Source organism: Coregonus clupeaformis, unplaced genomic scaffold (assembly GCF_020615455.1).
Source record: "Coregonus clupeaformis isolate EN_2021a unplaced genomic scaffold, ASM2061545v1 scaf0137, whole genome shotgun sequence".
In the NCBI taxonomy this organism is placed as follows: Eukaryota; Metazoa; Chordata; class Actinopteri; order Salmoniformes; family Salmonidae; genus Coregonus; species Coregonus clupeaformis.
In genome coordinates, this window is record NW_025533592.1 from 378,269 (window position 1) to 398,941 (window position 20,673).

Sequence of the window (20,673 nt, forward strand, 5' to 3'; positions counted from 1 at the left end):
GGTTGGAACCGGTTCAGGGAACATTTCTCAAGGAACCGAAACGGAATCTGGAACGAAAGTCATCCATACTGTTCCGGAACGGAACCGTTATTTTAAAAGCATGGGAACCGGTTAATAATGTTATTTTACGTTCCAGGCATTTTTTTCTAGTCCCACAACAAAAAAGCAACAAAGTGCCTATGCAAAGCTCTCACTGTCACTCAAACTTATTCCAGTGTCCGCCTGCAAGCTGAAAATCTTTGCCAATGTCTGTGTGTATTTAGGCTACCTGCCCTTCCCCCTCCAAAACATAGGCTACTGTACTGACGTTACAATCGTCATTCAGAAGATAGGGAGAGAGATTTTTAATTAGCTAGAGAAGAATGGATTAACTTTTTCAATGCTAGTTAAGGATACTATAGGCCTAGTTATCACGTTTCACGTTGGATTTATTAACTACAAAAAGTTAACACGTGTTTTTTAATTCTGGTGCCGCTAGCTAGCTCAAGCTTGTTAGCGAGCTAGCTCAAAGGACATTCAAAGTTTCTCCATAGAAGCCGCTCCTCCTAGGTATAATTCTGTGGACCTAATTCAGATAATGCATGTCATAACAAGATGCCCAGCGCTTCAATCTTACTCCTCAACCCTCTCTCGCTCTCTCCCCATCCGCAAAATGTCAGTCTCATCTTGCGCCATAGGATACACTTGTCTGTCCATCATGCATGTAAACAACTAACGTTAGCTTGCCTGCTCTATCCACACTGATTGGTGAAGTAATTTAATGAGCTAAAGGTAGCTGTACATACAGTGGCTTGCGGAAGTATTCACCCCCCCTTGGCATTTTTCCTATTTTGTTGCCTTACAACCTGGAATTAAAATGGATTTTTGGGGGGTTTGTATCATTTGATTTACACAACATGCCTACCACTTTGAAGATGCAAAATAATTTTTTTTGTTAAACAAACAAGAATTAAGACAAAAAAACGTGCATAACTATTCACCCCCCGCAAAGTCAATACTTTTGGAGAGCCACATTTTGCAGGAATTACAGCTGCAAGTCTTTTGGGGTATGTCTCTATAAGCTTGGCACATCTAGCCACTGGGATCTTTGCCCATTCTTCAAGGCAAAACTGCTCCAGCTCCTTCAAGTTGGATGGGTTCCGCTGGTGTACAGCAATCTTTAAGTCATACCACAGATTCTCAATTGGATTGAGGTCTGGGCTTTGACTAGGCCATTCCAAGACATTTAAATGTTTCCCCTTAAACCACTCGAGTGTTGCTTTAGCAGTATGCTTAGGGTCATTGTCCTGCTGGAAGGTGAACCTCCGTCCCAGTCTCAAATCTCTGGAAGACTGAAACAGGTTTCCCTCAAGAATTTCCCTGTATTTAGCACCATCCATCATTCCTTCAATTCTGACCAGTTTCCCAGTCCCCGCCGATGGGAAACATTTCCACAGCATGATACTGCTACCACCATGCTTCACTGTGGGGATGGTGTTCTCGGGGGGATGAGAGGTGTTGGGTTTGCGCCAGACATAGCATTTTCCTTGATGGCCAAAAATCTCAATTTGAGTCTCATCTGACCAGAGTACCTTCTTCCATATGTTTGGGGAGTCTCCCACATGCCTTTATTTCTTTCTTTAAGCAATGGCTTTTTTCTGGCCACTCTTCCGTAAAGCCCAGCTCTGTGGAGTGTACGGCTTAAAGTGGTCCTATGGACAGATACTCCGATCTCCGCTGTGGAGCTTTGCAGCTCCTTCAGGGTTATCTTTGGTCTCTTTGTTGCCTCTGATTAATGCCCTCCTTGCCTGGTCTGTGAGTTTTGATGGGCGGCCCTCTCTTGGCAAATTTGTTGTGGTGCCATATTCTTTCCATTTTTTAATAATGGATTTAATGGTGCTCTGTGGGATGTTCAAAGTTTCTGATATTTTTTTATAACCCAACCCTGATCTGTACTTCTCCACAACTTTGTCCCTGACCTGTTTGGAGAGCTCCTTGGTCTTCATGGTGCCGCTTGCTTGGTGGTGCCCCTTGCTTAGTGGTGTTGCAGACTCGGGGGCCTTTCAGAACAGGTGTATATATACTGAGATCATGTGACACTTAGATTGCACACAGGTGGACTTTATTTAACTAATTACAGTTGAAGTCGGAAGTTTACATAAACCTTAGCCAAATACATTTAAACTCAGTTTTTCACAATTCCTGACATTTAATCCAAGTAAAAATTCCCTGTTTTAGGTCAGTTAGGATCACCACTTTATTTTAAGAATGTGAAATGTCAGAATAATAGTAGAGAGAGATTTATTTCAGCTTTTATTTCTTTCATCACATTCCCAGTGGGTCAGAAGTTTACATACACTCAATTAGTATTTGTTAGCATTGCTTTTAAATTGTTTAACTTGGGTCAAACATTTCGGGTAGCCTTCCATCAGCTTCCCACAATAAGTTGGGTGAATTTTGGCCCATTCCTCCTGATTGAGCTTGTGTAACTGAGTCTGGTTTGTAGGCCTCCTTGCTCACACACGGTTTTTCTGTTCTGCCCACACATTTTCTATAGTATTGAGGTCAGGGCTCTGTGATGGCCACTCCAATACCTTGACTTTGTTGTCCTTATGCCATTTTGCCACAACTTTGGAAGTATGATTGGGGTCATTGTCCATTTGGAAGACCCAAGCTTTAACTTCCTTACTGATGTCTTGAGATGTTGCTTCAATATATCCACATAATTTTCCTTCCTCATGATGCCATCTTTTTTGTGAAGTGCACCAGTCCCTCCTGCAGCAAAGCACCCCCACAGCATGATGCTGCCACCCCCGTGCTTGGGATGGTGTTCTTCGGCTTGCAAGCAACCCCCTTTTTCCTCCAAACATAATGATGGTCATTATGGCCAAACAGTTCTATTTTTGTTTCATCAGACCAGAGGACTTTTCTCCAAATAGTACGATCTTTGTCCCCATGTGTCTGGCTTTTTATGCCGATTTTGGAGCATTGGCTTCTTCCTTGCTGATGAACCAGACTTGTGGAGGTCTTGGCTGATTTTCTTTTGATTTTCCCATGATGTCAAGCAAAGAGGCACTGAGTTTGAAGGTAGACCTTGAAATACATCTACAGGTACACCTCCAATTGACTCAAATTATGTCAATTAACCTATCAGAAGCTTCTAAAGCCATGACATAATTTCCTGGAATTTTCCAAGCTGTTTAAAGGCACAGTCAACTTAGTGTATGTAAACTTCTGACCCACTGGAATTGTGATACAGTGAATTATAAGTGAAATAATCTGTCTGTAAACAATTGTTGGAAAAATTATTTGTGTCATGCACAAAGTAGATGTCCTAACCGACTTGCCAAAACTATAGTTTGTTAACAAGACATTTGTGGAGTGGTTGAAAAACAAGTTTTAATGACTCCAACCTAAGTGTATGTAAACTTCCGACTTCAACTGTATGTGACTTCTGAAGGTAATTGGTTGCACCAGATCTTATTTAGGGGCTTCATAGCAAAGGGGGTAAATACATATGCACGCACCACTTTTCTGTTATTTATTTTTTAGAATTTTTTGAAACAAGTTATTTTTTTCATTTCATGAAATCCAAATAAAAATCAATTTAAATTACAGGTTGTAATGCAACAAAATAGGAAAAACTCCAAGGGGGATTAATACTTTTGCAAGGCACTGTACAGTGGGGGAAAAAAAGTATTTAGTCAGTCACCAATTGTGCAAGTTCTCCCACTTAAAAAGATGAGAGAGGCCTGTAATTTTCATCATAGGTACACGTCAACTATGACAGACAAATTGAGAAGAAAAAAATCCAGAAAATCACATTGTAGGATTTTTAATGAATTTATTTGCAAATTATGGTGGAAAATAAGTATTTGGTCACCTACAAACAAGCAAGATTTCTGGCTCTCACAGACCTGTAACTTATTCTTTAAGAGGCTCCTCTGTCCTCCACTCGTTACCTGTATTAATGGCACCTGTTTGAACTTGTTATCAGTATAAAAGACACCTGTCCACAACCTCAAACAGTCACACTCCAAACTCCACTATGGCCAAGACCAAAGAGCTGTCAAAGGACACCAGAAACTAAATTGTAGACCTGCACCAGGCTGGGAAGACTGAATCTGCAATAGGTAAGCAGCTTGGTTTGAAGAAATCAACTGTGGGAGCAATTATTAGGAAATGGAAGACATACAAGACCACTGATAATCTCCCTCGATTTGGGTCTCCACGCAATATCTCACCCCGTGGGGTCAAAATGATCACAAGAACGGTGAGCAAAAATCCCAGAACCACATGGGGGGACCTAGTGAATGACCTGCAGAGAGCTGGGACCAAAGTAACAAAGCCTACCATCAGTAACACACTACGCCGCCAGGGACTCAAATACTGCAGTGCTAGACGTGTCCCCCTGCTTAAACCAGTACATGTCCAGGCCCGTCTGAAGTTTGCTAGAGTGCATTTGGATGATCCAGAAGAGGATTGGGAGAATGTCATATGGTCAGATGAAACCAAAATATAACTTTTTGGTAAAAACTCAACTCATCGTGTTTGGAGGACAAAGAATGCTGAGTTGCATCCAAAGAACACCATACCTACTGTGAAGCATGGGGGTGGAAACATCGTGCTTTGGGCTGTTTTTCTGCAAAGGGACCAGGACGACTGATCCGTGTAAAGGAAAGAATGAATGGGGCCATGTATCGTGAGATTTTGAGTGAAAACCTCCTTCCATCAGCAAGGACATTGAAGATTAAACGTGGCTGGGTCTTTCAGCATGACAATGATCCCAAACACACCGCCCGGGCAACGAAGGAGTGGCTTCGTAAGAAGCATTTCAAGGTCCTGGAGTGGCCTAGCCAGTCTCCAGATCTCAACCCCATAGAAAATCTTTGGAGGGAGTTGAAAGTCCGTGTTGCCCAGCGACAGCCCCAAAACATCACTGCTCTAGAGGAGATCTGCATGGAGGAATGGGCCAAAATACCAGCAACAGTGTGTGAAAACCTTGTGAAGACTTACAGAAAATGTTTGACCTGTGTCATTGCCAACAAAGGGTATATAACAAAGTATTGAGAAACTTTTGTTATTGACCAAATACTTATTTTCTACCATAATTTGCAAATAAATTCATAAAAAATCCTACAATGTGATTTTCTGGAGAAAAAAAATCTCATTTCGTCTGTCAAAGTTGACGTGTACCTATGATGAAAATTACAGGCCTCTCTCATCTTTTTAAGTGGGAGAACTTGCACAATTGGTGGCTGACTAAATACTTTTTTCCCCACTGTATGTGGGCAACCGCGGCATTCAAACGAGGCTGCGATGAAAACTAATGGGACTGTAGCGACTGTGTTGGCATCAAAATCCGGGGTGTGAGCTAAATTTAGATTCAGCGTTGATTGACATGGTAATGGACCAATAGTATTGGAGAAAAGTTGAAAAAACTGACCCCGCTGACGCTGTACGTTAAAGTGTGACATGTCACGACGTAACGTACGGCATGCATTATTCAACTCATTCTGTGCCATACAGCCTCTTTCCACCAGGTGTGTCGCTTCTCTCGCAGATTAAAAACAAGAAATGATCAATGGTGAGTGTAATGGTGAGTGTAAAGTTGATTACTTGTGAGTTCATCAATAGTTAATTCATTCAATTGTTAATTTTTCGCGTAATCACTGCGAGCCATATTGACTCTCAGAAACCGTGACACCCACAGTTTAATTGTGAAGATAAATGTAGCGCTGCCCTAAAAACCCTATTGAAATTCGACAAACCTTCAAATAGGTATGTAATGAGTCATTATATAAACTCTTATAGTCTTTTATTTACATTTTAGAGGTGATAAATTGGACAAATCGGGTGAAATTAGCCAGTTCCCCACACAACATATCTTCCCCTTTCACTATGACGCAGTAGCTTTCACTTCCCCACCCACCATTTTTAAAAAGACCCGGCGGACCTCCATTGCTTTTTCTTCAATCATGCAGAGAAGGGCAGCATGAAGGTCTCGTCATTGATTTTGCTGAAGAGGAGAGAAATTGTGCTTTACAATGGTATTCATATTACAGTTGATCTGGAAGTATTATGTTTTTGGGGCGCTAAAATAAGGTGAAATGTAAGGAACAGCGCGATGAACAAAAGTGCATTAGCAACCGTTAAATGTAAAAAAAAAAACTGTTGATTTCACAGGTTAAAAAAGGAACAGAAAGGAATGATATAAACCAGTACTTTTTTTCGTTTGAACCGGTTCAGAACTTTATTTTGCTGGTCAGAACAGTGGAATGGAACAAAAAAAATAGTGGTTCTGTTCAGAATGAAACGATTGGAAAATAATTCTGGTTCCAACCCCTGGTTTAAAGTAGGCCAGAAAACAGTTGCTGGGGAAATGATGCCAAAACGGTGTAAAAGAGTTAAAACTATCAGCTATATAAACCAGCGCTAGCCTTTGTGTTGGTAGAATACTTTATCTAACCAATCCTACTTCTCCCAATCCTTCATCCTCCTCTCGCTCTCTCGCTCTCTCTCCATCCCCCTCTTCCCTCTCTCCTCAGCCCCTGTGGAGGTTCACTGAGGTGCCCCCCGATGGTCGTCTGTTGGTATACCGCTCTGAGGACATCAAGAACCTCAGTCGCCTGGCCTCGCCCAAGGTGTGTGGCTACGTCCACGCTGGGGCCCAGGACCTGCTGCCAGAGGCCGCCAGAGGTGGAGAGGCACAGGAGGGTAAGATGGAGTGTGTGTGTTCGACAGTATAGGCCTACATACAGAGTAGGAGACACCCCATTTGTATATGTTTCATATGCATAGACCGAGTGCTTATGTGTGGTGTAAAAAAGTGTGTAGGAGTCAAAAACATTAGAAGCTACCTTATACAACCTTACAGTGTGAGGAGGTAGGGAGGAAGATGATTCCTGGAGGAGGAGAGGAAGCAGTAGGTTGGTGGGCGCCCATTCTATCTTGTCCCCACACAGCCTCACAATTAATAAAAACCTTTCATGTCTAAAACCTATGTTCCATACATAGACTGGCAACAGGGTGTTATATAAAGCTCTGATTCCTTTGTGCTGCCTGTCAAATGTAAAGCTCATTAGAATGACAATAACCTGGGGGAAATCTGAAGGCGCTCAAGACAATGTCCTCTATTCAAAAAACTATGTGGAAAATCAGGTGAAGGATCTCCACAGAAGAAGTAGAATTCATGTGAGCTGTTGTATGTAATAAGGGGGGACTACAGTGTGAGTCTCTGTGAGGAAAGGGGGGAGCCATAGTCGGTACACCCACACACTGTGGTTCGTTACGGAAGAATCTGAGGTCTTGTGGAGGGAAGGAGAGCACATATGACTGACTTGTTTTGTGGGGGGACTGACTGTGGTTTGTAGCCTATGATACACCAGGCCCACTCAAAATGGATGTAGTCATAAGGGAAAGGGAATTAACATACATTTAGTTAGTCTGAATTGACACCTGCTGTACAGTGTGGCTTCTGAGTTGGGCAGAAGCTATTATTCTACAGATGGAATAACCTGTGAAATAAAGGTGAATTTGAAATAAGGGTTAATAAAAACATTTATTCCAGAAGAATTGCTTTGCTATTTTGATTACGGATTATTGTGATGATGAATCCTACAAGCCACAGCCAGTCTTCCTCATCATAGAATAAGTGATGTTGATTCATTTTACCAAACACAAAGTTGGAAAAATGACAGTTCTGGAAATTACTCTATAATAAAGGCTTCATCAGCTAGGCCTATATCTTTCATTTTAATTTTAGTCGTATGAACAAATATAGTATACTGCTTCTAATCAGTTCATAGGCAAACAAAAACTAAATGTGAAAACAAGGGTACTGAACAGTTGGAACTGAAGTGCTGGCCTCATTCATTCATTCTCCTACCTGTGACTTCCTACAGTGTTTCTCTCTCTCTCTCTCCTTCCTCCTCCATCGTAGATTCCCTCCACATAGAGAAGAGAGCGACCCACAACCACAAGAAGAACACCTGTCCTCTAGCCCTGGTGGCTGACTACCGCTTCTTCAAACACATGGGGCGTGGAGAGGAGAGCATCACACTCAACTACCTGGTGAGAGTCCCAAAATAATCGCAGCCAGTTTCTGGGCAAGTCTATGGGCCAACTGTTTCTTCCCCTTCCCCAAATTAGAAAGATGTGAGTACCTGTTAAATCGTGATTTGTCTAAATGATCAGTGACAAAAAATCTGCGTTCCACGAAATGAGTCCCTTTTTGGTAGTGTAACTTGATTAATGAAAAAAATCTGTTTTATTTAACCTGATTTTAACATTCTGTCATGGTGAGAACAACCTAATAAAACACGTATAAATATATAAAGAATGCTATAGTAAGTGCCTATTATGTACCAAATAAAGCTTTAATATTGCAGATTGTGGGTTCTATCAATTTAATTGTTTGTATCATTTCTAATCCCCTTTTATTTATTTATACTTTCCCCCCCAACCCTACCATCCCTACACTGATTGGAGTAAACTAAGGGACAACAATACTTAATGTACCCATTATATGTAGTTAAATAATTATACATGTATTCCTATTTTCTTCTTTCTGCAAGTGCTGGATTTTCACCCACAGCGGCCAATCCACCATTCATTGTAATTTTAACTCCAACCCTCTGATGTCCACAGATTAACCCATCTCCCAGTATAATGCCATTTAGCAATTTCCTTTTGCAATACATCCCTTCATTTTACTATGATATCTTACGAGGGTCCTGAACCTCCTAGTTTGTAACATTTCTACCTATATTGCTCTACATACACTACCGTTCAAAAGTTTGGGGTCACTTAGAAATGTCCTTGTTTTTGAAAGAAAAGCAATTTTTTTGTCCATTAAAATAACATCAAATTGATCAGAAATACAGTGTAGACATTGTTAATGATGTAAATGGCTATTGTAGCTGGAAACGTCTGATTTTTAATGGAATATCTACAGTGGGGGAAAAAAGTATTTAGTCAGCCACCAATTGTGCAAGTTCTCCCACTTAAAAAGATAAGAGAGGCCTGTAATTTTCATCATAGGTACACGTCAACTATGACAGACAAAATTAGAAAAAAAATTAGAAAAAAAAATCAAAAAAATTGGAGGGACTTTCAACTCCCTCCAAAGATTTTCTATGGGGTTGAGATCTGGAGACTGGCTAGGCCACTCCAGGACCTTGAAATGCTCAGTCGTCCTGGTTCCTTTGCAGAAAAACAGCCCCAAAGCATGATGTTTCCACCCCCATGCTTCACAGTAGGTATGGTGTTCTTTGGATGCAACTCAGCATTCTTTGTCCTCCAAACACGACGAGTTGAGTTTTTACCAAAAAGTTATATTTTGGTTTCATCTGACCATATGACATTCTCCCAATCCTCTTCTGGATCATCCAAATGCACTCTAGCAAACTTCAGACGGGCCTGGACATGTACTGGCTTAAGCAGGGGGACACGTCTGGCACTGCAGGATTTGAGTCCCTGGCGGCGTAGTGTGTTACTGATGGTAGGCTTTGTTACTTTGGTCCCAGCTCTCCGCAGGTCATTCACTAGGTCCCCCAGTGTGGTTCTGGGATTTTTGCTCACCGTTCTTGTGATCATTTTGACCCCACGGGGTGAGATCTTGCGTGGAGCCCCAGATCGAGGGAGATTATCAGTGGTCTTGTATGTCTTCCATTTCCTAATAATTGCTCCCACAGTTGATTTCTTCAAACCAAGCTGCTTACCTATTGCAGATTCAGTCTTCCCAGCCTGGTGCAGGTCTACAATTTAGTTTCTGGTGTCCTTTGACAGCTCTTTGGTCTTGGCCATAGTGGAGTTTGGAGTGTGACTGTTTGAGGTTGTGGACAGGTGTCTTTTATACTGATAACAAGTTCAAACAGGTGCCATTAATACAGGTAACGAGTGGAGGACAGAGGAGCCTCTTAAAGAATAAGTTACAGGTCTGTGAGAGCCAGAAATCTTGCTTGTTTGTAGGTGACCAAATACTTATTTTCCACCATAATTTGCAAATAAATTCATTAAAAATCCTACAATGTGATTTTCTGGATTTTTTTTCTCTCAATTTGTCTGTCATAGTTGACGTGTACCTATGATGACAATTACAGGCCTCTCTCATCTTTTTAAGTGGGAGAACTTGCACAATTGGTGGCTGACTAAATACTTTTTGGGGGATTGGAAATGATGCAGACAATTACATTACAATATCTTCAATATTAAAGATGATCTACCCCCTAAAAATAAAGAAAGACATCCTCCGGCGATTTTTGAACTTTTACTGTTGAAAAGCAATATCTCAAGTATAAATACTGTAGGTACACACACTAAAGAGTAAAAAATATGTTTTGAGAATAATAGTGGTTTTTGGACACAAATGCAAACTTCAAGGAGTAGGGCATTCAAGGAGTTGGTCTGGTGGGGATTTATGATGTCATCGCCTTCCCCCTTGCTTGAGGAACAATGAGTGTACAAAACTCTTTCCATGACACTGTGTAGAGTCCATGCCCTGACGAATTGAGGCTGTTTTGAGGGCAAAAGGGGGTGCAACTCAACATTAGGGTGGTGTTCCTAATGTTTTGTACACAGTGTATGGTAGGTAGATCTGAGGAGATCGGATATGTTGAAGTCATGTGGTCAGAATTTCATCGAGCCTATCAGAGGGTAAGGTGGCGCTATTAGCTATCCATCATTATGCCGATACCTCACAGGAGGCTGCTGAGGGGAGGACGGCTCATTATAATGGCCGGAACGGCACAAATGGAATAACATCAAACACCTGGAAACCATGTGTTTGATGTATTTGTTACCATTTCACTAATTCCGCTCCAGTCATTACCACGAGCCTGTTTTCCCCAATTAAGGTGCCACCAACCTCCTGTGCAATACCTACTCAATGCTTTTAGACCAGGGGTGTCAAACGCATTCCATGGAGGGCCTAAACTGTGTTTGAATATCCATACTAACATACTGTATACTACGTACTTAATGAGTATATACTACATACTATATATTATTAGTTCATTTTAGTATACTGTAAACTAACAGTATCCTTTCAGTTGAGTGTACTAGCGCTTCACCTGTCTACCGGAAGTTGATGCTGTTGCTATGCAACATCTTGCTAGCTTGTTAGCATAACAAATGACTAACTAGACAGCTCATTAACAATATCCATTGAGAACGCACAACGACTATACCACTTAGCTAAGACAAGAATGTTGGGTAGTTAGTTAGTTAGTTAGTTAGCATATAGTTAATACTGTGTACTGGCAAGTTCGATTTATTAGTAGCCAACTAACGTTAAGTAGCTAGCCAACTATACCGGTACATACAAGCAACTGCTGTAATGATATGCTATGCGGTTCGTAAGGCTAGCGTAGCTAACAAATTGTCAGCCAACATAACGTGTAACGTAACTTATTTGAAAAGTCATTACTTTATTACATTGCTCAACATTTTCTTAACATTTGTCATAATTAGTAAAAGCAATGAATTTGTATCCGCTCTCGTCGGACTTCGGCTGCATATTTTCTGCCATTTTCTTCAAATCTGAAAATGTTGTGAAGCTACGCCCATTTTCTGAACAATTGCATTATACATTTACATTTTACGTCATTTAGCAGACGCTCTTATCCAGAGCGACTTACAGTTATTGAGTGTATACATTTTCATACTGGCCCCCGTGGGAATCGAACACACAACCCTGGTGTTGCAAACGCCATGCTCTACCAACTGAGCTACATCCCTGCCAGCCATTCCCTCCCCTACCCTGGACGACGCCGGGCCAATTGTGCGCCGCCCCATGGGTCTCCCGGTCGCGGCCGGCTACGACAGAGCCTGGATTCGAACCAGGATCTCTAGTGGCACAGCTAACACTGCGATGCAGTGCCTTAGACCACTGCGCCACTCGGGAGACATTATGGGCCCTAAAAGCACAGAAATAGTGTCCACTGCTTGTATACTTCGTATTTTGGCGAATGTAGTACGACATCCGGGAACTTTTGGCATACTAACTATATTTACATTTTTCATTTAAGTCATTTAGCAGACGCTCTTATCCAGAGCGACTTACAAATTGGTGCATTCAACTTAGGATAGCCAGTGGGACAACCACCCTTTTTTTGTTTTCATTTTTTTTATGGGGGGGGTAGAAGGATTACTGTTATACTATTCCAGGTATTCCTTAAAGAGGTAGGGTTTCAAGTGTCTCCGGAAGGTGGTCAGTGACTCCGCTGTCCTGGCGTCGTGGGGGAGCTTGTTCCACCATTGGGGTGCCAGAGCAGCGAATAGCTTTGACTGGGCTGAGCAGGAACTGTGCTTCCGTAGAGGTAGGGGGACTAGCAGGCCAGAGGTGGATGAACGTAGTGCCCTCGTTTGGGTGTAGGGTCTGATCAGAGCCAGTATATCCATACTATGACCAATAAGCATACTACATACTCAATTTACGTCACAAATAGTACGCTTAGTGGGGTTAGTATGAGTTTTCGAACACAACTAGTGTCTGCTGGTTTTTGTTTCTATTCCTTTCAATGAAGACCTAAACAACCAGGTGAGAGGAGTTCTATACTAATTAGTGACCTTAATTCATCAATCAAGTACAAGGGAGGAGCGAAAACCTGCAGACACTCAGCCCGCTGTGGAATGAGTTTGACACGTGTTTTAGACCTTGATGAAGTGCCTGGAAGTAGAGTCTTGGGGTCCATTTAGAATTGTATAGTGCTTCAACGAACCTCTGTACAGGGACAGGCATCATCTGGGTTTGTACTAATACTGTCTGTTGTTTCACCCAGATTGAGTTGATTGACAGAGTGGATGACATGTACAGGAACACAACCTGGGATGACGAGTTAACAGGATACGGTGTTCAGATCCAACAGGTGGGACTATTTGCTATCTGTGTGTGTGAGTTGGTAGTAGTTGTATTGTAGTAGTAGGAGTAGTAGTAGTTATAAGCAAATATTTGGCATGTTGTTATTTTCACTCCAATCATTCCATATCACTACTGACAACATAACTCAGTGTGTTATGTGTCAGTGCAGATTTGAGAAATGAAGCTGAACATAACTGTAGTACCCTAATTGAATTTGGAAAAGCATTTTTGGAGCAGACAGTGGAAGCTCTTTGTGTGGAAAAGCTGTTGGGGAAATCCAATTGGTTCCACTTGCTCTGGGAATGAATGGCGACACTGTGCATCTACTATGAATCCACCGCTGTCTCACTGAATACATATGCTGCGGTCCATGATCCATATTTTCTCCTGACCTTAAACCAATATATCTTGTGCAGAGCATTATGGGGACTGTAGTACATGCTGCAACCTTAACTTGGGTTTAAGAAGTTGTAATGTCCTGGTTGTAGATCATCATCAACAAGGAGCCGACCAGAGCGCCGCTTGGTCAGGCTGGGCCGGGCTGGACCCACTACAACATGAAGGGAAGCCCCATCCAAAGCAAGGAGGTGTGGGACGTCAAGAAACTGCTGGAGGTGAGACACTGCTACTGACCCTCCTCTACTCTAATCTATTCTACTCAGACACCATTACAGAGTATAGCCTGTACAGTGTTCTTTTGTCTGTAGGTAGGGAGGACATTTTTTTGGGTCACTGTATACGTTGTAGAAACTTCAATAACATTTCGTTGAAAGGGCCTAAACATGACTGACAACAAACGACCTCCTCATCAATGGGGGATACTTTTGACTAGTATTTTCTTCTCATTAATTTTGCAATACCTCTCTTTCTCTCCAGCAATTTAGCACGGACATAGCGGACAACGCTAGCACCGTGTGCCTGGCCCACCTGTTCACCTACCAGGACTTTGACGAGGGGACACTGGGCCTGGCTTACGTGGCCCCCTCTAAAGCCCAGGCTCTGGGGGGCCTCTGCCCCAAACGTAAGGCTTAGCCTCTCACAGAGGTCCTCTCATTTTCGATAAAATAACTATGAGTAGTGTTTTGATAATGGTGTGATAAATTCATAAAACATTGCTCCTAAATTTCTGGTCTGATTTCTCTTTTTGTTTTTTGCAGCTTTCTTTCCATCTAGTTCCGTTAAGAGTCCCATTTTCCTCAACACTGGTTTAACCAGCACCAAGAATTATGGCAAAACCATTCTAACCAAGGTAGGTTCTTCATTGAGTATCTGAATCCAGCCATGCTATTTCTATGGTTTCTGCACCCTCTATTGAACAAACTAGAACCAGGACTGAACAACTCCCTGTATTACATAATTCATGACATCTTTCTGGGTCATAGGTCAGATGAAAGGCCCCAAGGCAGTACTCAGTCAAGATGATGGTTTGAGCTGTTGTCTAATGACACTAATGTGATGGATAGAATAGTCTGTGGGGCACATTGTGTTGGGTCATGGGTTGAGCAGGTAGCGGTATGCATCATATGACTAATATTAATGCCTTACAAGACCCTCTTTAAGTCACTGCTCCTCAGATATCCTACATGCTTTTACAGTGAGGGAAAAAAGTATTTGATCCCCTGCTGATTTTGTACGTTTGCCCACTGACAAAGACATGATCAGTCTATAATTTCAATGGTAGGTTTACTTGAACAGTGAGAGACAGAATAACAACAAAAAAATCCAGAAACACGCATGTCAAAAATGTTATAAATTGATTTGCATTTTAATGAGGGAAATAAGTATTTGACCCCCTCTCAATCAGAAAGATTTCTGGCTCCCAGGTGTCTTTTATACAGGTAACGAGATTAGGAGCACACTCTTAAAGGGAGTGCTCCTAATCTCAGTTTGTTAACTGTATAAAAGACACCTGTCCACAGAAGCAATCAATCAATCAGATTCCAAACTCTCCACCATGGCCAAGACCAAAGAGCTCTCCAAGGATGTCAGGGACAAGATTGTAGACCTACACAAGGCTGGAATGGGCTACAAGACCATCGCCAAGCAGCTTGGTGAGAAGGTGACAACAGTTGGTGCGATTATTCGCAAATGGAAGAAACACAAAATAACTGTCAATCTCCCTCAGCCTGGGGCTCCATGCAAGATCTCACCTCGTGGAGTTGCAATGATCATGAGAACGGTGAGGAATCAGCCCAGAACTACACGGGAGGATCACCAAGAAAACAATTGGTAACACACTACGCCGTGAAGGACTGAAATCCTGCAGCGCCCGCAAGGTCCCCCTGCTCAAGAAAGCACATATACAGGCCCGTCTGAAGTTTGCCAATGAACATCTGAATGATTCAGAGGAGAACTGGGTGAAAGTGTTGTGGTCAGATGAGACCAAAATTGAGCTCTTTGGCATCAACTCAACTCGCCGTGTTTGGAGGAGGAGGAATGCTGCCTATGACCCCAAGAACACCATCCCCACCGTCAAACATGGAGGTGGAAACATTATGCTTTGGGGGTGTTTTTCTGCTAAGGGGACAGGACAATTTCACCGCATCAAAGGGACGATGGACGGCGCCATGTACCATCAAATCTTGAGTGAGAACCTCCTTCCCTCAGCCAGGGCATTAAAAATGGGTCGTGGATGGGTATTCCAGCATGACAATGACCCAAAACACACGGCCAAGGCAACAAAGGAGTGGCTCAAGAAGAAGCATATTAAGGTCCTGGAGTGGCCTTGCCAGTCTCCAGACCTTAATCCCATAGAAAATCTGTGGAGGGAGCTGAAGGTTCGAGTTGCCAAACGTCAGCCTCGAAACCTTAATGACTTGGAGAAGATCTGCAAAGAGGAGTGGGACAAAATCCCTCCTGAGATGTGTGCAAACCTGGTGGCCAACTACAAGAAACGTCTGACCTCTGTGATTGCCAACAAGGGTTTTGCCACCAAGTACTAAGTCATGTTTTGCAGAGGGGTCAAATACTTATTTCCCTCATTAAAATGGAAATCAATTCATAACATTTTTGACATGCGTTTTTCTGGATTTTGTTGTTGTTATTCTGTCTCTCACTGTTCAAATAAACCTACCATTAAAATTATAGACTGATCATTTCTTTGTCAGTGGGCAAACGTACAAAATCAGCAGGGGATCAAATACTTTTTTCCCTCACTGTATATCCCAAAGATAACAGATTATGTAATAATTTCTTTATTATTGTATTAATTGTTGGAAGTCACTGTATGGTTTCCAAGCATTAAAAGTTTTTTTTCTTTTTTTTCCCACCACCAGGAAGCAGATTTGGTGACAACCCATGAGCTGGGCCACAACTTTGGAGCTGAGCACGATCCTGACAACATCCACTACTGCGCCCCTAGCGATGAACACGGGGGCAAGTTTGTCATGAACCCCATTGCTGTGAGCGGGGACCACTACAACAACAAGGTAATGCTCTTGTGTGCCTCAAATCTTCTGTCAAATGACTCATATGCTCACATGACATTTACCTTCTATTCTTTCCTTTACGTTTGTCTTCTCCCCACAGCGATTCTCCAACTGCAGTAAGATATCCATAGGGAAGACGCTGCGCTTCAAGGCTCCCATCTGCTTCAAGGAGAGGAACAGCAATGTGTGTGGGAACTCGCGCGTGGAGGAGGGGGAGGAGTGCGACCCGGGCCTGCTGCACCTCAACGACGACCAGTGCTGCTCCGCCGACTGCAAGTTCAGGCCTGAGTCCCAGTGCAGGTAGAAACCCGCCACGCATGGCCCAAAATGGCCACCTCTGAGTGCAGTAATTAATATGATAAGATGACATTTACAAGGGCTTCGGTGAATTCCTGCCTTTCTTTACTTACTGGCTGACTTTATTGTCCCCTTGGGGAAATTTAGTTTGCGGCGTCATGTACAAGTTACAACATGTTTACATACAGAATCATGTCAATTTCATAATATACAGTAAACTAATAAAGTCAACTGACATTGATACCCCACTGACATTGCAGTTATTTTGTGTGTGTTTAAAGGCCCAATGCAGTCAAAACGTGATTTCGCTGTGTTCTATATACATTTCCACACTGCGGTTGGAATAATACTGTGAAATTGTGAAAATTATGATAATGCCCTTTTAGTGTAAAAGCTGTTTGAAAAGACAGCCTGAAATTTTAGCCTGTTTTGACTTGCCCGGTGACATCACCAGGCGGTAAATTAGTTAATAGACCAATAAGAAAGAGAGTTCCAAACCTCTCTGCCAAGAACAGGTAGTTTTCAGTTTTCCCTTCCCCACTCAGACCACTCCCGAACAGTCCTAGCAAAATTCTTGCTTGAGAAATTACTCTTTGCTAAGAAGCTATTTATGTTTATTTTTGACCATTTTAATTGAAAACAATCACAGGACGGTACTTCGTTGTTACCCAGAAAACATTTGATATTGAGATAGGAACGGCTGCATTGGACCTTGAACATGGTATCCAGTAGCCTACCTCTCTATCATCCCCATGCCAGTGCATATACACTACTATGCTGTGTAAACTGAAGTTATCGTTTTCTATGTCCGGGTACATCCAGTGACAGGAACAGTCCATGCTGTAAGAACTGCAAGTTTGAGCAGGCAGGCAAGACATGCCAGGAGCCCATCAACGCCACCTGTAAGGGCATGTCCCTCTGCACAGGTAAGCCTCCCCTACTGTACATACACAGGATAGCCACGACTAGACGGACAGTTGGGATTTATTTTCGATTTATCATTGCTGCTTTGTAATACAGGGCTCCCTTGTAAAATATATTTTGTTCTCAATGGGACTCACCCCTGCTTAAAGAAAGGTTAAATAAAAAATAAATATACTCCAATTTAACCTGACAACGAATCATTATCTGCTACAGTGAGGGAAAAAAGTATTTGATCCCCTGCTGATTTTGTACGTTTGCCCACTGACAAAGAATTGATCAGTCTATAATTTTAATGGTAGGTTTATTTGAACAGTGAGAGACAGAATAACAACAAAAAACTCCAGAAAAACGCATGTCAAAAATGTTATGAATTGATTTGCATTTTAATGAGGGAAATAAGTATTTGACCCCTCTGAAAAACATGACTTAGTACTTGGTGGCAAAACCCTTGTTGGCAATCACAGAGGTCAGACGTTTCTTGTAGTTGGCCACCAGGTTTGCACACATCTCAGGAGGGATTTTGTCCCACTCCTCTTTGCAGATCTTCTCGAAGTCATTAAGGTTTCGAGGCTGACGTTTGGCAACTCGAACCTTCAGCTCCCTCCACAGATTTTCTATGGGATTAAGGTCTGGAGACTGGCTAGGCCACTCCAGGACCTTAATGTCCTTCTTCTTGAGCCACTCCTTTGTTGCCTTGGCCGTGTGTTTTGGGTCATTGTCATGCTGGAATACCCATCCACGACCCATTTTCAATGCCCTGGCTGAGGGAAGGAGGTTCTCACCCAAGATTTGACAGTACATGGCCCCGTCCATCGTCTCTTTGATGCGGTGAAGTTGTACTGTCCCTTTAGCAGAAAATCACCCCCAAAGCATAATGTTTCCACCTCCATGTTTGACGGTGGGGATGGTGTTCTTGGGGTCATAGGCAGCATTCCTCCTCCTCCAAACACGGCGAGTTGAGTTGATGCCAAAGAGCCCCATTTTGGTCTCATCTGACCACAACACTTTCACCCAGTTCTCCTCTGAATCATTCAGATGTTCATTGGCAAACTTCAGACGTGCATGTATATGTGCTTTCTTGAGCAGGGGGACCTTGCGGGCGCTGCAGGATTTCAGTCCTTCACGGCGTAGTGTGTTGCCAATTGTTTTCTTGGTGACTATGGTCCCAGCTGCCTTGAGATCATTGACAAGATCCTCCCGTGTAGTTATGGGCTGATTCCTCACCGTTCTCATAATCATTGCAACTCCACGAGGTGAGATCTTGCATGGAGCCCCAGGCCGAGGGAGATTGACAGTTCTTTTGTGTTTCTTCCATTTGCGAATAATCGCACCAACTGTTGTCACCTTCTCACCAAGCTGCTTGGCGATGGTTTTGTAGCCCATTCCAGCCTTGTGTAGGTCTATAATCTTGTCCCTGATATCCTTGGAGAGCTCTTTGGTCTTGGCCATGGTGGAGAGTTTGGAATCTGATTGATTCATTGCTTCTGTGGACAGGTGTCTTTTTATACAGGTAACAAGCTGAGATTAGGAGCACTCCCTTTAAGAGTGTGCTCCTAATCTCAGCTCGTTACCTGTATAAAAGACACCTGGGAGCCAGAAATCTTTCTGATTGAGAGGGGGTCAAATACTTATTTCCCTCATTAAAATGCAAATCAATTTCTAACATTTTTGACATGCGTTTTTCTGGATTTTTTGTTGTTATTCTGTCTCTCACTGTTCAAATAAACCTTCCATTAAAATTATAGACAGATCATTTCTTTGTCAGTGTGCAAACGTACAAAATCAGCAGGGGATCAAATACTTTTTTCCCTCACTGTATGTACAGTATCTCACAAAAGTGAGTACACCCCTCACATTTTTGTAAATATTTGAGTGTAACACTGAAGAAATGACACTTTGCTACAATGTAAAGTAGTGAGTGTACAGCTTTTATAACAGTGTAAATTTGCTGTCCCCTCAAAATAACTCAACACACAGCCATTAATGTCTAAACCGCTGGCAACAAAGTGAGTACACCCCTAAGTGAAAATGTCAAAATTGGGCCCAATTAGCCATTTTCCCTCCTGGTGTCATGTGACTCGTTAGTGTTACAAGGTCTCAGGTGTGAATGGGGAGCAGTTGTGTTAAATTTGGTGTCATCGCTCTCACACTCCCTCATACTGGTCACTGGAAGTTCAACATGGCACCTCATGGCAAAGAACTCTCTGAGGATCTGAAAAAAAGAATTGTTGCTCTACATAAAGATGGCCTGGGCTATAAAAAGATTGCCAAGACCCTGAAACTGAGCTGCAGCACGGTGGCCAAGACCATACAGCGGTTTAACAGGACAGGTTCCACTCAGAACAGGCCTCGCCATGGTCGACCAAAGAAGTTGAGTGCACGTGCTCAGCGTCATATCCAGAGGTTGTCTTTGGGAAATAGACGTATGAGTGCTGCCAGCATTGCTGCAGAGGTTGAAGGGGTGGGGGGTCAGCCTGTCAGTGCTCAGACCATACGCCGCACACTGCATCAAATTGGTCTGCATGGCTGTCGTCCCAGAAGGAAGTCTCTTCTAAAGATGATGCACAAGAAAGCCTGCAAACAGTTTGCTGAAGACAAGCAGACTAAGGACATGGATTACTGGAACCATGTCCTGTGGTCTGATGTGACCAAGATAAACTTATTTGGTTCAGATGGTGTCAAGCGTGTGTGGCGGCAACCAGGTGAGGAGTACAAAGACAAGTGTGTCTTGCCTACAGTCAAGCATGGTGGTGAGAGTGTCATGGTCTGGGGCTGCATGAGTGCTGCCGGCACTGGGGAGCTACAGTTCATTGAGGGAACCATGAATGCCAACATGTACTGTGACATACTGAAGCAGAGCATGATCCCCTCCTTTCGGAGACTGGGCCGCAGGGCAGTATTCCAACATGATAACGACCCCAAACACACCTCCAAGACGACAACTGCCTTGCTAAAGAAGCTAAGGGTAAAGCTGATGGACTGGCCATATTGAGCATCTGTGGGGCATCCTCAAACTGAAGGTGGAGGAGTGCAAGGTCTCTAACATCCACCAGCTCCGTGATGTCGCCATGGAGGAGTGGAAGAGGACTCCAGTGGCAACCTGTGAAGCTCTGGTGAAATCCAAGCCCAAGAGGGTTAAGGCAGTGCTGGAAAATGATGGTGGCCACAGAAAATATTGACACT

The 20,673-nt window shown here is 42.9% G+C and overlaps 1 protein-coding gene across 1 annotated transcript in view; it reads left to right on the plus strand.

The window, feature by feature from the left end:
* LOC121539398 (disintegrin and metalloproteinase domain-containing protein 17) overlaps positions 1-20,673 on the plus strand; it is a 37,635-nt gene that overhangs the window by 8,639 nt on the left and 8,323 nt on the right. Inside the window, exons 5-13 of the mRNA XM_041847874.1 lie at positions 6,528-6,696; positions 7,922-8,052; positions 12,762-12,848; positions 13,330-13,455; positions 13,718-13,862; positions 13,999-14,090; positions 16,117-16,269; positions 16,370-16,569; positions 17,389-17,492. Of these exons, the coding sequence (XP_041703808.1) occupies positions 6,528-6,696; positions 7,922-8,052; positions 12,762-12,848; positions 13,330-13,455; positions 13,718-13,862; positions 13,999-14,090; positions 16,117-16,269; positions 16,370-16,569; positions 17,389-17,492 (1,207 nt within the window). The remainder of the gene's footprint in view (positions 1-6,527; positions 6,697-7,921; positions 8,053-12,761; positions 12,849-13,329; positions 13,456-13,717; positions 13,863-13,998; positions 14,091-16,116; positions 16,270-16,369; positions 16,570-17,388; positions 17,493-20,673) is intronic.